The sequence below is a fragment of the Lytechinus variegatus genome, chromosome 2, assembly GCF_018143015.1.
Source record: "Lytechinus variegatus isolate NC3 chromosome 2, Lvar_3.0, whole genome shotgun sequence".
NCBI lineage: Eukaryota > Metazoa > Echinodermata > Echinoidea > Temnopleuroida > Toxopneustidae > Lytechinus > Lytechinus variegatus.
In genome coordinates, this window is record NC_054741.1 from 24,615,727 (window position 1) to 24,634,064 (window position 18,338).

The 18,338-nt window shown below is 36.6% G+C and overlaps 1 protein-coding gene across 2 annotated transcripts in view; it reads right to left on the minus strand.

The window, feature by feature from the left end:
• Positions 1–827: 827 nt before the first annotated feature.
• Positions 828–18,338, minus strand: part of LOC121407655 (zinc finger CCHC domain-containing protein 14-like) — a 39,218-nt gene continuing 21,707 nt past the window's right edge. The window contains exons 5-14 of one of the 2 annotated variants that reach the window (XM_041598831.1): positions 17,887–17,953; positions 11,675–11,750; positions 10,220–10,359; positions 8,769–9,593; positions 7,983–8,043; positions 7,347–7,608; positions 4,709–4,797; positions 4,184–4,437; positions 2,328–3,860; positions 828–1,548 (exon numbers count right to left, since the gene is read on the minus strand). In XM_041598831.1, the coding sequence (XP_041454765.1) occupies positions 1,484–1,548; positions 2,328–3,860; positions 4,184–4,437; positions 4,709–4,797; positions 7,347–7,608; positions 7,983–8,043; positions 8,769–9,593; positions 10,220–10,359; positions 11,675–11,750; positions 17,887–17,953 (3,372 nt within the window). In that variant the 3' untranslated portion in view covers positions 828–1,483. Of the gene's footprint in view, positions 1,549–2,327; positions 3,861–4,183; positions 4,438–4,708; positions 4,798–7,346; positions 7,609–7,982; positions 8,044–8,768; positions 9,594–10,219; positions 10,360–11,674; positions 11,754–17,886; positions 17,954–18,338 lie in introns of both variants that reach the window. The other variant, XM_041598829.1, reaches the window with a different exon arrangement.

The window sequence follows — 18,338 nt, forward strand, 5'->3', positions numbered from 1 at the left end:
AATACAGCCTCTTTCTTGTATAAGAAGACTATGAATACTGTTAACCTTTTTTTTCATTACGAAAAACGATTTTAAGATCAAAGGACATGTATTGGTATAAACATCTGAGATTCATTTTTATATAGTCATTACAATGTACAAGTGCTTCACCAAACTTCGCTCATTAGAAAAAATGTACAAACTGTATTGTCGAGCCGGGCATATTACAAAATATAAGAATTTTCCTGTGAAAGTTGCAAATATATATGACAATTGGCTTTCAGTAATGGATATTTCAATTGCATGAAAAGGTGTATGCAACATGCATGTTTTCAAGTGACACAGAACCGACACTGACACGTTGATTGGCGCCATCTACAGTTGAGATCAGGAGACAGAGCCATAATATCTACCCACAATGCATCATTTTCACAGGCACAAACTTATTCTGCTTCTGGCCCTGAAACTCAAAGTTAGTGATTGATCTTAGGATCGATTCTTAAACTAATTGAATGGATCATCATGTGCCATCAATCACACAAATCAAATGTAAATCGGTCGCTAAAGTTTGTGGTATGCGGTCCACGCTTTTCAAACTAACCCACCCCTCTGAATGAAGCTGATGCATTGTGGGGTAAAATGGCACAATTTCTCAATCTTATCAATAGAGGGCACACTTTAGTGTTTATACATAGTGTGGCATTTAAATGTGGAGATATGGTGAATTCCAAAAGAGCTGTCTTTATCATAATAAGGTATTTATAACAAACTTGTGATACATATAAAACTTTATTCATCAATTGAATATAATATTCTGATATATCTACAGTGATTTTTTTTTCAAAACAAATGTCTCAAAGAAAAAAACTGATGATTAGAAATAATAGTGGTTTGGTGTCTAGACCTTTCTTATGCAGTACCTCAAAATTCCACAATAGTGCAATGACAAATAACAATTCCCATTTCTGTTTATGGAAATTCATAAAGTAAAAACTATAAGTAAAATCAATATTCAACATAAAAAACAAGCTGATTAATCATGATTCTTATAAGATTTGTCCTGTTTGTAAAATGAAATTAACAATTCATAAAAAACACAAAAATTAAATTGCTATATCAAGTACCAACTTTGCATGAATCTCACAATTATTTGCACCTTTCAAGAAAAAAAAATATATAATGGCCACACTCAACACCATCTTTCAAACTGTCCAATCAAAGTCTTCACGTTTGAGGAACTTCTGGAGGAAAGTCAACGGAGTTACGCTGCTCTCACACTTACTGTGTGAAATACTGCACAGACGAATAATAAATATTACTGGCAAAAAAAACCCCAAACACTTTTAGTAGTCAACATCATGATAAACTAGCCTTGCTTCCAGCAAGATTTTTCCATGATAAAACAGTGGTTAGGAGAAATGCCAAGGATTATGAAAAGCACAAAGACGACCTATCCATTGGAAGGAATATAGAGCCCCTAGGGTTAGGGATGGTTGATCCTGTGTTAGCTATCAGGTGTGCTCTCAGCTAAGTCTGACGTTGACGACTTGTAATTCAGCCGGTAGTGACCTGCAGATGGACGAATGAAATGAGAAATAAACGTAAATCTATTAAGCTCTTAATTCATGCGTAATTACAGATGAACTTGGTTGAACTTTTCTAATGACTTACAACACAATTTACAAATTTGAAAAATAACAACTGTAATAGAGGTAACTTTGGCTAAGTTGAATCTGTTGGGACCACAGAAATATGCTGGCCTTAAGGTATATAACACAAGTATTACATTATCTGGGGTCCATTGCAGAATGAGTTGCATTTAAACGTAAGCAAAAATCATTCGCAAGTCCCAAATGCATACTGTTGATTGGCTAAAAATCAAGTTGCGCATGATTTTTAGAGTTGTGATTGATTGCAACTCTTTCTGCAAGGGGCCCCAGGTGTATAAAATTGCTTTGACTTGAGCAAATAGTCAGCTTGTGCAAGTTTACCTGAATCTTTGTTTATTTTTTTATATATTAAAAATACCAACGTGGGTCAAATTCTTTATGTATTTAATTGATTTATTGTACTTTTTTAAAGTTGTAGACCATTTTATTTGTTTCATACACCCATAATTCATAAAGAACAAATCTTTTGATATAAGAAATATTAAAAATGTAATTCAGGCATAATTGTGTCAGCATATTTTTACTCCATAACACAAGTGTTTCAATCCACTAACAATATTTAATGGTACATTACATGATAAACTTAACTGTTTATAGAGTTACTAATGTCTCATTACTGTACCAAAAGTAAGCTGCAATGTAATGCCAATGCAAGTAAGCTGCAAAGGTACTACTCACTATTATGAGTGATAGACTCCATGGTGGCTTCTCTGCATTCACTAGCTCTATGTCCCTGACCACCACAATTGAAGCATGTCATCTGTCCTTTCTTAGATCCACCTGCTCCCCCTCCACCATGGATCCCATGTCCTCTATGACCCATACCACCAAGTCCACTGAGATACATCTGAGCACCTGGAGGCATCATACCAAAGTGAGGGTTCCCTCCGTACATCATGTCCGGCAAGCCACCCTGGAGGGGCGAGGGAGGCATCGGAGGGGGGTAACGTGGGCCGTTGCTGTGGGGCATGCTCGGCGGAGGGGCATTCCTCATGCTGTTTGGGGTTCCCGGAGGAATCATGTTGCCCTGGTGGTAGTAGTTGGGGAAGTTGAGCTGGCCAGGACCGGCGATGTACGTTGTCGGCTGGTTGAAGTGGATCATGTGGGAAGAGGAAAGGTTGCTGCTGCTACTGCTGCTACTGTTGCCATTACTGTTGCTGCTGGGTGCACTGGTGGAAGGTTGATGGTTGGCTTGTCCACACTGGCCATTACAACCACATGATGTGCAACTGTTGTAACTGGACAGATTATTGTTACAAGGTGTGCTGTCAGAGCTGATTGCCAGGCTTTGCTTGGATGAAGTAACATAAGTAACCGATGTGGGTGCTATGTAGCCGTCTGTTGTGGGTAGTGCAAGGGAATGAAGATTTGGTAGCAGCTGAATAGTGCCAGAGTTGTGAACAGTCTTAGAGGTAGGGTTGACCTGTTCTTGGGGCTGTGCATGTTGCTGCATTACTGACATGGGGACATCGCTCCTTGACTGTAAGGTTCCTGCAGGTATAGGAGGGGACGGTGAAGCTATTGATCCCCTTGCACCAGGAACGGCCTGCTGCACTACAACTTTTGATGTCCTAAACCCTCCTCCTTCCCCATCACCTTGTATGTACTGCACCGTGTGAACACTCTTGTTGCCCTGCTTGATATGGAAAACATGTGGGGTGAAGGGTGCGCCAGCTATGACGGGACTGTCTAACTGATGAAGCTGTCCAGGGTTTCCATCAGGACTAACAACCTGTGGCAGCTGCTTACCGATCACCACCGTGTTGCCAGCTGGCAGAGGCTGCGATGGCATTGCATTCATCCTCTGTTGCATTTGATGAGGCGGTTGCTGATGCATGTGAGGTTTCTGTGGTGGAGGCTGCAGCTGAAGTTGTTGGGGTTGCTGGTCATTGTTTGCGGATTGTTGTTGCTGCTGCTGTTGCTGCATTGGGCTAACCGCAGTCCCTGCCTGAGGTTTGATAGCCACCTGTCTGGGTTCCCCTGGAGGGATAGGAGACCTGTCCCCTTGCCTGCCAGCATCCACACCTACGGACTTCACCACCTGACTGTAGGGTAGAGAGGTTGCCGATGGCTGATTGCGGTTCTTGGTGACAAGCTCCCTAGGGCTGGTTTGTTGAGGCGATGGCATACCAGCAGATGTTTCTCTCCTCTTGGCTTGGCTTTGGATTGTCTCAGCACACGATGTAGCAGAGCTTTCACTCTCTTCGGAATCTGGCAAAAAGGAATGGACGAATGTAAAATGTAGAATAGTTCCATAACACGGTACAGGGTGGGCGGGGATAAAGAATCTGAAACTATTACATCTGTTGGTTTTTTTTCATCTATGTTTTTGCTAAATTAAGACCTAATGCTGTATCAAATTTTCTCCACTTGACATATGTATGCATATTTTCTGTTTGTAAATGTCTAAACAAATGGAAGACAGATTTCAGGATGGCAGATGCTGATAGATTAAGTTCCATTTAAAATTTTATACAATGAAATGCAAAAACCGAATCAAATCAAAATCAGAGAAACATCAATGGACTACATACCACGATCATTCTCATCTGAGCTATCCCTGGGGCTTGACGGTGGTGAAGAGCACTCCGACCCGGTACCCTCACCGAGCTGCTGCTGTTGCTGCTGCTGTAGGCTTACAATGTGTGCGGCAGCCATGTGGGGCAAGAGGGTACCTGCCGATCCAGGGGGTGGAGGGGTCATGAAGAATCCAGGGGTGATACCCATGTTAGGGTGCATCCCCAAGGCTTGAGGGGTCAACCCATTAAACAGATGCAGATCATTTTTCCTACAGGAAATGAAAAGGAAATATCAAAGTTACATAATGAGGGGAAAGGTTCTGTGTAATGGGGGATGCAAAGGGCTTGAGGGGTGACAAAAATCCATGATCATAACATTAGTGGAGAAAGTGCATAGAAACTGAATCATAGTGTAGAACATGATAACTGGAGTTTGTAAGTTTCTCATTACAGTTTTAAAGCATAAGTATGCATATACTGGACTAAGATTTCTAAAGATTGCCTAGCTTTTTAATAATTGAAAAGAGAGGAAGATATTACCTCAGCTGTTCCAATTGGGTCTTGATACGTCCTTTTGCTCCTTTGACAATATTCCAACGATCAATCTGTTCATCAGAAAGTTTTAGCACCTAGAATCAGGCATGGTGAAAAAAAGAGGGTTCAATAAATACATCTGGATCCATTTCTTGATAAATGAAAATGTATGTCAGGAACATCTTTAAAAAGGTAATTTGATATTTCACTTTGGTAAAAGCGCATAATAGAAAATTAAGAATAAAAATATATTAGGGATTAATTTTTATAATGATGGATATTAAGAAAATCCACTCTCAGTGAAGCTCTTCATAACCATCCAACAAACATCTGACGGCAGGGAAAGCAATGTAATTGACACTTCCCTATCCACATCTGATGCAGGCCAAGCAATATTGTGTATCCTTTCCAACTTCAAATGTCTGGTTTGTGTAATTGTTGTTTATAAGATTAATATCAAAGTTTTCTTAAGTCTTTTTTTATCTTAATTTTAATTTTTTAGATATTTATGTTTATTTATTTTTATTTATTTTTTTTTTTTTGGGGGGGCTGGGTTTCAGGTCCTTTTTGACAAATTGCTCTCAGTGCGTGCATATTGGTGAAGCCAAGTCTGAAACTCCTCTTCTGACATAAGGTGTCCCCCAAGGGTCAGTATGTGGCCCCCTCCACTTTTCTCTATATCTTCAACATATGGGCATCATCATTTCAACACTTCATTTAAACAATTACTTGAAATATCTTTGCATCTTGTAATTTTATCATTGACTTTTAACTGCAATCTTTATCAAAATGTTGTAATTCATTTAAGTCAGTCTGAATTGAAATCATTGAATTGGAATAGATCATAAAGGTGTTTATGTTGTATTAATTATTCATTTTTATTTTTTGACTACGAAAGAATTGTTTCTGGGATTCAAACAGTCATAGCTGTATGAAATTTCCTCTTTTTTTTGCTCTGTATCATTGAATTTGAATTTTTATACTTTGATATAAAATGTAACATATTTTTTATTTTTGTCCTAATGATTTTTATTATGATTGTACATAGCACCATGAGTGTCATGCTACCTGACGGAAAAGTGCGCTTTAGAAGAATCCACCATTATTGCTACTAATCATTTTTTTCATTTTCATTTATTTCATTTTCAACAAAATATAAATCAAATAAATACAATCATAACAAGTCAACATCATAAAAAATAGATCAATGTCATAAAATCAACTTGAGAAAGACATGTCATAAAACAGTTACATATAAAATAATCATGTGTAAAAAAATTGCAATTTATAATTTGTGAAAATGGAGAATCCCACTAAAAAGCTAGGCTTGTATATTGTGGATTCCTCAAAATATGACAAACGAGAAATAAATAAATAAATTTTACATATACAAATCGATCCGCTTGAATAAAACAAGTGGAATGCCTCTGGCCGTCTCACCTGCATCACACGATTCAACATAGCAGCAGTGCTGACTTTGAAAACTACTATAACTCACACAAGATGTTAAGTGATACTTGGTTACTCTTATTTCCACGTTTTATGAATTAGACCAATACACTTACAGAGATAGGATGGTAATTCAACAAATACCCCCAATGCGGCCAAAGTTCATTGATCTCACATGACCTTTGACCTTGATCATGTGACCTGAAACTTGCACAGGATATTCAGTGATACTTGATTACTCTTAGGTCCAAGTTTCAAAAGTCAGATCAATAAACTTGCAAAGTTATGATAGTAATTCAACAGATACCCCCATTATGGCCAAAGTTCATTGACCTTTGACCCTGGTCATGTGACCTAAAATGCGCACAGGATGTTCAGTGATACTTGATTACTCTTATGTCCAAGTTTTATGAACTAGACTAACATACTTTCAAAGTTATGATGGTAATTCAACAAATACCCCCAATTCGGCCAAAGTTCATTGACCCTAAATGACCTTTGACCTTGATCATGTGACCTGAAACTTGCACAGGATGTTCAGTGATACTTGATTACTATTATGTCCAAGTTTCATGAATCAGATCCAAAAACTTTTAAAGTTTTGATTGTAATTCAACAGATACCCCCACATCGGCCAAAGTTCATTGACCCTAAATGACCTTTGACCTTGGTCATGTGACGTGAAACTCATGCAGGATATTTGGTGATACTTGATTAACCTTATGTCCAAGTTTAATGAACTAGGTCCATATATTTTCTAAGTTATGATGACATTTCAAAAACTTAACCTCAGGTTAAGATTTTGATGTTGATTCCCCCAACATGGCCTAAGTTCATTGACCCTAAATGACCTTTGACCTTGGTCATGTGACATGAAACTCTGATAGGATGTTCAGTAATACTTGATTAACCTTATGGCCAAGTTTCATGAACTAGGTCCATATACTTTTTAAGTTATGATGTCATTTCAAAAACTTAACCTCAGGTTAAGATTTGATGTTGACGCCGCCGTAGTCGGAAAAGCGGCGCCTAGTCTCACTCTGCTATGCAGGTGAGACAAAAATGAAGCCTTCAGCAAATGGTAGATATAAACTCCATTTTTGTACAATGCACAGATTTAAGACAATGCAACTCAGATTTCATGAAACCTAGACAAAACAAATTATTTTATTATAGAGATGGTTGCCATGGTTACCTGATCAAAGCTCATCCCTTCAAAGAGGTAGGCATACTTGTGGAGTCGCTGCTTCTTGAGCCACTCATGGATGATGGGGGCAACCTCCCTGCTGGAGGAGGGTGCTAGACCGGTCTGGGGGGAGTTGTAGGGTACCGGACACCGGAAGATGGGGGATTGCAGGGGTGTCTGAGAGATGCACACATGGGTGGTGGACGGTGCCGAGGCGTAGAGCGATGCGGTATGGGTGGGAGGGTTCCCTGGAGTGGTGAATGACGGAGGCCTGGAAGTAGTGAAAAGCAGTTACAAGAATGTTATCTACACGTCTTAGTTATAATCACAAGTAATGAGCTTTCATGTGAAAGTGCATTGAATTGGTAGACCATGTGATACACATTACACTTTTTTCTTTTAGTATCATATACTATACATGTATAATCAATGATGAAATATTTCCAGCAGGAAATAATATAAAAGCATGTAAAAACCAAGTAAACTTCACTGCTTGAATTCACACAAGTTTAATATAAACATCATATTACACACAATCTCCCCTATAAATATGTGGCAAATTCATGCTATTCACATAATTTCAAATCTTGCAATGAGCTTCTAAATTCATTTGGAATCTTTTTATTTACAAGATCTTTAACTTACCAATTTTGTGGAGGATTTGGTTGCACTGATTTATAGGACTGTTGTGACACAGAAACAGATTCTGCGAAATGAATGAAAAGAGAGAGAAATGGTATAGGAATACCAAATAAATATGGAGTTTGACCTGGGGCCCGAAACACAAAGCTTAGCAATGACCATAGAACAATTTTCTACAATCGATTCCATTGACCACAATGTACAATCAATCATGAAAATCAAGCATACGATTAATCACTAACCTTTGTGTCATGGGACCCTGGTATTATGATCTTGGTATATTTAATATTGAATATTATGAGTACCAAACACTCGGTACTAATAACTGATTCTTGGCTTAAAATCAAGAACAATTTAGTATTTTTGATCAACTAGTATGCCATTTTAAGATGATCATAATCTGAACATCTTGAAGAATGTGAAAAAAAATAACAGCACAACTACTCGAACCATTATTGCTCTAGAAATTATATTTTAGAAATTAGTCGCCTTTTTAACTGCCTCCAAAAACACATGACATATTCTCAAAATTGCTTCATTTTTCCCACTCTTAAATTAGATATAAGAAATCAGAGAGCAATGCATATGACATTGACTTGTGAATGATCTTGAGAAATCAACATGTATTACAAGTACACTCAAACTTTTGAGTGGAGCTCAAAGAGTCCTTATTTATTTCATGGAAGGTTACTTGTAAAGTACCATCATAATTTTTTTTCCAATGGAGTGCATGAACTACTGCAGCTTCTACAATTTAAAGAATCAAGCTGCTGCTAGATTAATATTTACCAGAAGTGCTTCCTGCATTTGTGTACTGCTCTGAAGGAGTAGGAATGAAGACCATACTAGACACAGTTTGATAGTACACAGAATTGTTGCCAGCACTGGTGGTTGTCACAGTCGCAGTTACCATTGAGTTGTTGTTTGAATGCATGGACACGTTGCCACCGTTGCTGCCACCACCACCACCACCGTTGGTATTGTTGGTGCTGCCCTCACTTCCATTGCCATTATTGTGAGGTTGCACCGGTGCAGGAAGGTTGACTTGGTGGTGGTGTTGTGAGATGTGAAGTTGATTGACGGAGGCAGCTATGTTGTGAGTTGGTGTTCCAGGTGGTGGGGGTGGCTGGTGTAGTTGCTGTTGAGGTGGGGGTGGCAGTTGTTGCTGCAACTGGGGGTTACCAGGGCTAAGCAACTGCTGGTGGTGGTGATGGTGCTGAGTATGTTGTTGGACTTGCTGCTGTTGCTGCAACTGTATATGGGCATGGGACTGCATCTGCATGTGCGGATGATGTGGCGGGAGGTGAGGGTGAGGGGAAACGTGGCCCTTGATTTGCTGTGATTGCTGATGCTGCTGCTGTTGTTGTTGTATGTGCACATTTGGGAACTGCTGTGGTTGTGGATGTCGTAAGTGGATGGACGGTTGTTGCTGATGTTGAAGCGCTTGTTGCATGGAGTGTGGTTGGATAGACTGCTGCATCTGAGCCAAGGCAGCTGGAAACACCTGGGTCTTGTTCACACCGGCTGCAAACTGCTCCAGCTGCTTGTTGATTTCAGCTTGGTTGGTCACCAGGGCTGGAAGATGAACTGCTGGAAGTGGTGGCTTTGGTTTTTCTGTTTATAGACATTTATAAAATAAATAAATAAATGGATGGATGCATGGATCAATCAATCAACTTACCAACCAATCAAAACGGCATCAACAACAAAGGCTAACGATAAACGTGAGATAAATACGGGAGACAAACTGTAATGTGAAAATTAAAAAGGCCTATCCAAATCACTCAAATTAGGAAAAATATATCCCTCACCCCTCCAAAAAAAATATACAAAAACAAAATATATAAATAGCAGGTTATTTTATGTCCTCATAAAAACACAATTCTTAGTAACTAAACCTTCAAAAAAGGTGACAATTATTTTTGTTTATAATGGAGCAATGGAGGGGTAGTCCCTACACTACATCAGTGTCATTACATATGCATCAAAGAAATCCCATTAGGTACTATTGCGATTCAACTTTTCAAACTTAATTATTTTTATGCTTTGTATAACATTGAATAAACTTTCATCTTTCTGCTTGTCTAATTTATCTTTTCCCCCTTTTCTTTTTCACATTTTTTTCACTTTATAACAACTCCTTGTTGGAAGTCAGGTAGAAATAAGTTATTGTCATTTGATATATAATGTTATTTTGTTTGCGTTGGATTCCCTTTTACGAGCAATCGCAAGATACTCACCAGCAGGTGGGGCTGAGGGAGATATACTGCTATGATGACCGATGTCTTGTTGCATACCACTACCATCGCACACATTAGAGCAAAAGAACTGTATCACATGGTCACACTGGAGTATATGCTGAGGCAAGGCTGACAATTGTCTACAATACAAACAGGGCAAACACGAGTTTCGATAAATCAGAGAGGGCTTTCACGTCATCATAAACTCCATGGCTTAATACAGTAGGAGGTGAGTAAATTGGCATCATGCATTATTCATGCTGTAACAGCTAACAATGGTAAACAAGAGTGCCGCTAAAGCGAGCACATAATACGCCCGCCTGTAAAACGGAAAATGGAATTATTGGTCAAGCAAGAAAAGTGGAAGGTGGCGACTTCACCTTTGACCTTCTGACCTCAAAATCAATAGAATTCATGGGATCCATGCTTGTATCATACACACCAAATTAAATGAGCCTAGGTTATGTTAAACTTAAGTTATCGCATTTACAAGGATTATAGAAGGGTAAGATGGAAAGCATGTCACTGTGACCTTGACCTTTTGACCTCAAAATCAATAGGCTTCATGGCATTCATGCTAGTATCATACACACCAAATTATATGAGCCTAGGTTAAATCAAACTGAAGTTATCGCATTTACAAGGAAAAGTTAATGGACGGACAGTCGGACACCAAGCATGATACCATAATACGTCCCGTCTAGGACAGGTGTATGAAAAATCTATCAAATCTAGATGTGGGACCCCACAAAAAAATAAGCTCTTTTGCATGTTGTCCTCTTCTTGATTTTGATCTGATATTTGGCTGAAGGTGGAAGATTGAGTTGAGGAACAGGAAAAGAGTTGAGGAACAGAATTAGGGAGTTACAAAAACTTCAGTGCTTGTTATTGATATCTAATGGTAGCATTGGCACAAAAATGAATTAAAAATATAAAACGGGTTTTATTTTTTATAACTTGGATATGCACATGGAAATCCTGCTACACAAAATTCGGCACAGCAAGTCCTAAGCCACGGGCAAAAATTTAAGAAGATGAAATTGAATTTGGTGATATGAAATGTCATTTCATATGTTCAATTACAAAAGTAATGTAGGATTTGCAATTTGAAATATCATAGTGAGATGTTGAAATGTCTTAAGCTCTTTATAATTTGCTTTGATTTAGACTGGATGGATCAAGCTTACCTTATTACAGAAAATGTATCATTCTTTTGGAATAAAAAATTACACTTATCATAAATAAACAAGATACCCCCCCTTATAAGATGGCATTGTGACTGATCAGTGGTTTAGAAATACCATAACCAGCAATGAAAACTTGAAATAACCAACTGACTCACTTTCCCTTTGTTCACTTTCATTTTCTTCCACTCTGTACCCTAGACAAAAACCTAAAAAAATAGACAAAAACCTTTAAAAAAAATGAAGGTATTGTGCAAATGGCAGTACTTACTTGGTATATTCCACTATTTCAGTTTGAGTCTTCTCTCCTTGTTCTCCTGGTGGGGTCATGCTGAAAATCCTCTTTCCTGCTTAGGATAGAGAATTAAGTAGAAAAACAAGAGATTATCAGTATGCTTCAATGTGATTTCAGACAAAGAGAGCATGGACATGAAGAAGAGAGAATAATAGTGGGACCGTGGGAGGACTCTCGAGGTTTCAGTCAGAATATGCAATCTAATCCTGATTGAAGACAAACATTTTATCTTCAGCTGTTACAATTACAAATAAAATGTATGTTGTTTTTAAAAATCACAAATAGATTTCTCAATAATTTGTAATTCAGTTCATTTGTAAGTCAGCTAATTGCATTTATACCTGAAGCTGAAATACTATGAAGAGTATTTCCCCTCAGTTATGCCATTCGCCACAATAGAAACAAAATTGTTCAAAACCTCTAGTCAAACTTGTATAACCTGGAAGATATTTGGCACTCCAAATATCAGGGGAAAAAGTAACATGGGGGGTTGGAGTGATTTCACACCCCCCCCCCATGAAGAGTATTTCACCTCAGTTACATGTATGCCATTTGCCACAATAGAAACAAAATCATTCAAAACATCTAGTCAAACTTGTATAACCTGGAAGATATTTGGCACTCCAAACATCAGGGGAAAAAGTTACATGGGGACCTGGAAATTAAAACAGCCCCCTGATGCCCCATTCATTTCAATGTTAAAGATCATTCAATGTTGCAGATTTAGGCAATCAGTTATGAAAAGTAGCCCCCGAAAAAAGTAATAGTAAAAATAATAATTTTCAGCCTGCCATATGTCAGTTGTTTGTGAATCCATTTGTAACTGTACTATTTTGTTTTACGAAATGCATCACAACACAGTCAAATTAGTAGGCAAGATAAAATGAGCCTATGATAAAGGCCTTTGCTTTCTAATTTCATATGAAAATTCATCCTTCGGTAATAACACGGACAAGTAATTTACACATTAAACGTGCTATGTAGAACCACTAGTAAACACATTTTCAACATCAACTCAAACAAATAGTTATCCTTGCACTTTGATAATAGGTGACAAAGGTTAGACAATAGGAGAAAAGCAAACATGTCAAATGGGTAAGGAAAGTAAACTGTATTGTACATATTTGCTTCATAAAATTGTGACAACTGAGATAATAATATCTAATAACTCTTTTAATGTACTATGTATAAATACAATTTTAAGATTTTTTAAATAAACAAACAATCAAATTGTGCACCCTTCAATTAGGATCACAAAACTGTCTGTTTACAGTTCTTTATCTTGTGAAATAGCTTCTGGTGATTCTCTGTGCCAAGTACTTTGACCTTTGTGTATGACAAACTTCCATGTAATGACAATGCATTCCACCATTACCGGCAGTAACCATTGTACTTCTTGAAAACATAGATCCTTAGGCCAGAGACAACCCATGTTGGGGTCTATGGTAAATGTGTATTATTCATACTGAATTCATATCTTGATCAATGTGTTAGTGACAAGTATCAAAGTGTACGGTGTAATGAACTTTCTTTTTATTTCTAGAATAAATAACTTTTAGTATGAGCTTTTGGATTTTCCTTGTGGCATGTCTATACTTTTTGTGCATACACTTTTTGAATGTATATATATTACGGCCTATTCGTTGAAGCAATAATGAAAATTGAAATTCATAGTACATAGATAAGTGTCATAAATATATCATCATTCAACACATAAAGGAATAACTATCTGTGTTTACTAAAATCAAACTTTTCTGTAATTAATATTAATGTTATTAGTCACTCATTTTTAGTTTATTTCATTTTATTTATTAGCTTTTTTTCTGGGGATGGGGGTGTAAATTTCATGTTGTGTTATTGGTACTTTAGAATATTTTCCATATTCATCAACTGGAGGAAAGGACAATAAAAGTAAATTCCAAATATGAAAAAGGGTCAATGTTCTATTGTCCATTCCAGTATCCTGAATTACACCGTATATGAATGTTTTCACCTGTGTATTTGAGAGTGAGCTTTCCAAGATATATCAGAAATCAATGCCTCCTTATTTATTTCTTTTAAATAAGACTCTTGAATAATTCACAATCACAATTAGGCAATAAAACCTCAAATGTACATGTACATGTACTTCAAATCAAAATCAAATCTGACTATTGATTACTGCAATCGTGGTTTCCCTGTACAAAGTCTATGAGGATAAATGAATTCATTTGTCAATAGGCCACAACAATGCGCTATCTCTGTGTTGACATTTTAACTCAACCACTTGCAAACTGCAGAATGCACACAGTATGAGAGTAAATGCACATCGGTGAGAAAGTCTATCTATAGCTACTGTGCTGCTGTGTTCCATATGGTTGCACTATCTCCTCAGAGGCTTTGACATCCAAATCATGTCTCTTTTTCTCTTCAACTCATAGTGTCAATTTTCATGTTAGTTCTGCTTATTGATAACATCATCGGTTCTTGTGCATGTTCTACATCTGTAAATTTTGCAATAAGTTCAATGAAGTCTATTGTGATAGAAATATTTGAAATAATTATATCTGGAAGGCTGGAAGAAGGTTATAATTGTTTCACGGTTGAGATGTGACATGAAAAGGAGGCTAATGTGTCTTGTCTCACACATTTAACATGTATGACCGATAGAGAATATCCTCAGGCACATGAATTGTGGATGGCTACCTCGACCATTTGGAAACAAGGTGTTTACTCTGAGTATGGAATCTAGGGCATATAGCACCTGCAAAATTATATATCGACAAAGCATGTGCTCTTTCAGTGGTAAATCTTTAGGCCTATCTCATTCTTTTGAATTGAGAATTGTTATACAATAACCAGAAATTTAATTACAATTTAAAGCACTCAGAAACCAAAGTATGAAGCGCTATATAAATGTAACTATTATCATTATCATTACTAAGAAGAACACAAAGTTCTGTCTCTTTGAAAAATACTTGTATTTACACTATTTCATTGATCAAATGTGCATTTTAATGGATCCTACTGTAGCTATGGCACAGTACCAAAAAAAAAATAAATGCATGTCTGATCGTCAAAATAGTGTTGAATAAGTTTGACAGCCTGTCTGTAAAAGTTCTGTTTATGAAATTGTTGGAAATCAAGAATTACTTTAAGTACACAGAGCTTCGCTATTTACTTCAAGACCCTTTTCAATATAACTTAAAGGTCAAGTCCAACCCAGGAAGATGCTGACTTGAATAAATAGAGAAAAATCAAACTAATCAATCATAATGCTGAAAATTTCACTAAAATCGGATGTAAAATAAGAAAGTTATGACATTTTAAAGTTTCGCTTATTTTTCACAAAACAGTGATATGCACAACTAGGTGAGTCAGTGGATGTCAATCACTCGCTATTTCTTTTGTTTTTATTGTTTGAATTATACTATATTTTATTTTTTATAGATTTCACAAGAAGGACCAACTTGACTGAACTATATAGTATAAAACAATACTAATTCCACATGTTCAGGGAGGAATTAATCGTTGTATCACTTGACAATGAGGGAAATTCAAATATTTCATATAATAAAATACAAAATAGTGGGTAGATGACGTCATAGTCTCCTCATTTGCATACCAGCCAGGATGTGCGTATAACTGTTTTGTGAAATTAAGCTAAACTTTAAAATGTCACAACTTTCCTATTTTGCATCTGATTTTGATGAAATTTTCAGTGTTATGCTTGTTAGATTTTTCTATTTTTATTCAAATCAACTCTTTGTTGGGGTGGACATGTCCTTTAAAGATATCAAATTAACAAAAGAACAGATAATTGATGTTTTAGATCTGTAATTTTCATCTAAAGTGACCTTAGTAACTATCCCTTTTTTTCAAATTGTTTTTACTCACTCATGCATGGATAAGGAATCTTTTGAATTACAACATGTGAAAGATGCGACCTTAAGCTTTAAAATAATAGGCCATTGTATATTGTGATGAGGTTACAAATCATCAATAATCATCACTCACTGAGGAGCTACTGAACATATATGCTAGCTTTACATGCTGACATTTGTATAAAGTTCTTTAATCCATTAAGGAAGTGGAAAAATAAAGCATTCTTCTTTACTGCACATCCAAGCCAGCACACATTCTAACAATTTACCAGGTTGCAAAAGACGCATAATAACCAAGAATATTCCAGGGATAGAAATTGAATGACCCTATTAAACTAGCTAAGTGCAAATACAGATTGCTACCATGGAAACAGTTCTTTACTTCTCTTTGCAACTTGGATTTCCATTATTCCTTTTCACTCCATCTAAACCAATCATTGCAAATGTGCTTTTTTAGTCCCTCCCCTTTAGCATGAGGGTAGTGAATCCTGCTACCAAATATGTAAGTCAAATTCACACCAGTTAAAGTTCTTGCATAATGTCTATACGCAGACAATAGAGAATAATTACAGCAATTGAATTGCAATTATCTTTCATAGTTATTGGCTCTCATTATTGAGGGAAACCTAAACAAATAAGGTTTCAGAACTTGTTTATCTGTGTATGTACAGTGTATGTGTGGGCCTTTGGTGTTATTATTCTTGTGTGAGGTAAAGTTGTAAATGAAATATTTAGAGATGAGAAATATTTACAAAATAACTGGGGAAAAAAATATGTAACTATTTCTTTGAATCACATGTTCCATGTAATGTGCAGTTTGGGCATCTACACTGGAAACATTAGTGAGAGGTAAATGATCTCATGAATAGGAAACAACATGTGGATACATGTAGTTCACTACAGAGCTAATCATGATTTGTTCAAACCCCATCCTTTCCCCTAGAGCCAGATATTCTTGTGACGCTATGATGAAAACAGCTCTATACACAGTACTTGATGGGCCCAAATAAATACACTTAATGTCAAACCAAAGCCTCAAAGTATACCTTCATTCAACACAGAGATCTGTGTACAAATAATAGAACAAATGCATTCTGCATATATGTTAATGTTCAATTTCACTTGTTGGCTTATTCGCTCACTCAATCACTCATGCACTGATTTATCCAATCATTCATTCTTTCACATATATTTTCAATTAATTCATTCACACATTCATCAATCCATCCATCCATCCATCCATCCATCCATCCATCCAAATTGGTCTGAACTCAACTTCTGACACAACAGTAATAGGCACCCATATGGCCATTGCTGCATGATCATGTTCATATGTACCAAAAATTTAACTGTTCCATCTTTACTAAACTTGTTAACATTTAAATAACAGACGAAATCCCATAGTAAAAACAAAAGAATCAGAGGGCAGGGAGGTAATGGTGCCTGTAGCTTTATAAACACAGGGGGTGCAACGAGCCTAATTACAACAGGAAGGCTAAAGATATTCATTCGACCCAACCCATTCGATTTTTTTTCCAATTTGATATTGCTGATTGACAAAAATGTATGAATATGATTCAAAATCTAACACTGATTCTAATTTTTCATGCGTGTGACACCAGAGGCCAGTATTCTGAAGTCAGATTTAACTTAGACCATGGTTCTGACTATGTGCTAAAATTATGGGAAGCCAAAAGTGTAAAAATATCTATTAAGTTGTATGTTTCTTATGTTTGCTGTGCTCTTTCCTGATTCATTGATGGGGAAAACAATCATCTATTCATACTTCATAGACAAATATGAATGATTTGAGAGCCAAATGAGCTGAAATATGATATATCTACCGTGATTTATGTAGCAATTGGCTTTCCATACTTTAACCACAACTTTAAACCTGAGTTTAAATTAAACCCATCTTCAGAATACGGGCCAGGATGTTATATACTGCATATACATGTATGTTATGTTTTCCTTTATTGAAATATATTGTGATCATCAGCAAACAGGAGAGAAGTACAAAGGATATCATTTCTAAAACCAAAATCACCTGTATGTAGGTGACACATGAAATTGATGTCACATGAGAAAATGAACAGACATCCGGATGTAGACTGACATCACAGAACTCATTTCCAAGTTTTCTGACATTGAGATTTTAGATTCCATCCAAAATCTTATTTTCAATTTGCAGACAAAGTTTTATTATTTTTATATTTTAATCGTAATATTATTTTGCAAGAATACTAGTAGAACAGGAGTAAATTTGAAAAGATTAGTAAAAAAAATGAATAGGCAAATAAAATAATCAAAACAAGGCAAAATTACCTGGAATATAAGGAATAACCCGATCTTGTTGCTCAGTGCTAGCTTCATCTGGAAACAGCTGAACAAGCTGAAATGCAAGAAAATTAAACATCTTAACTGAATGATGCCTACTGTCACAAACTTTTCAAAATATCTATAAAAAAGTGTAAATCAAAGGAATGAATGAACAGTAGAAAATTTTGCTTGTAACAGAATGGCAGGAAACTGGTATCATTTCCTAGTGCATAGTCAACATAAATAAGGTTTAAATAAAATCAGGATGTTATATATATGCCTATTATCAAAGTAGTACTATCTAAAAAGTGAAAGATACACAGTGAGCCCTAGCGTGACCAGCGGACACGTGTGTTGGCTAGAGCAGCAGCTAGTGACACAGAGTGATATGGTGGTACACTATCAAGCTGCTCAGTCTGTCTGTAAAGCTCAGGCAATTCTTAACTAAACAGTTATTA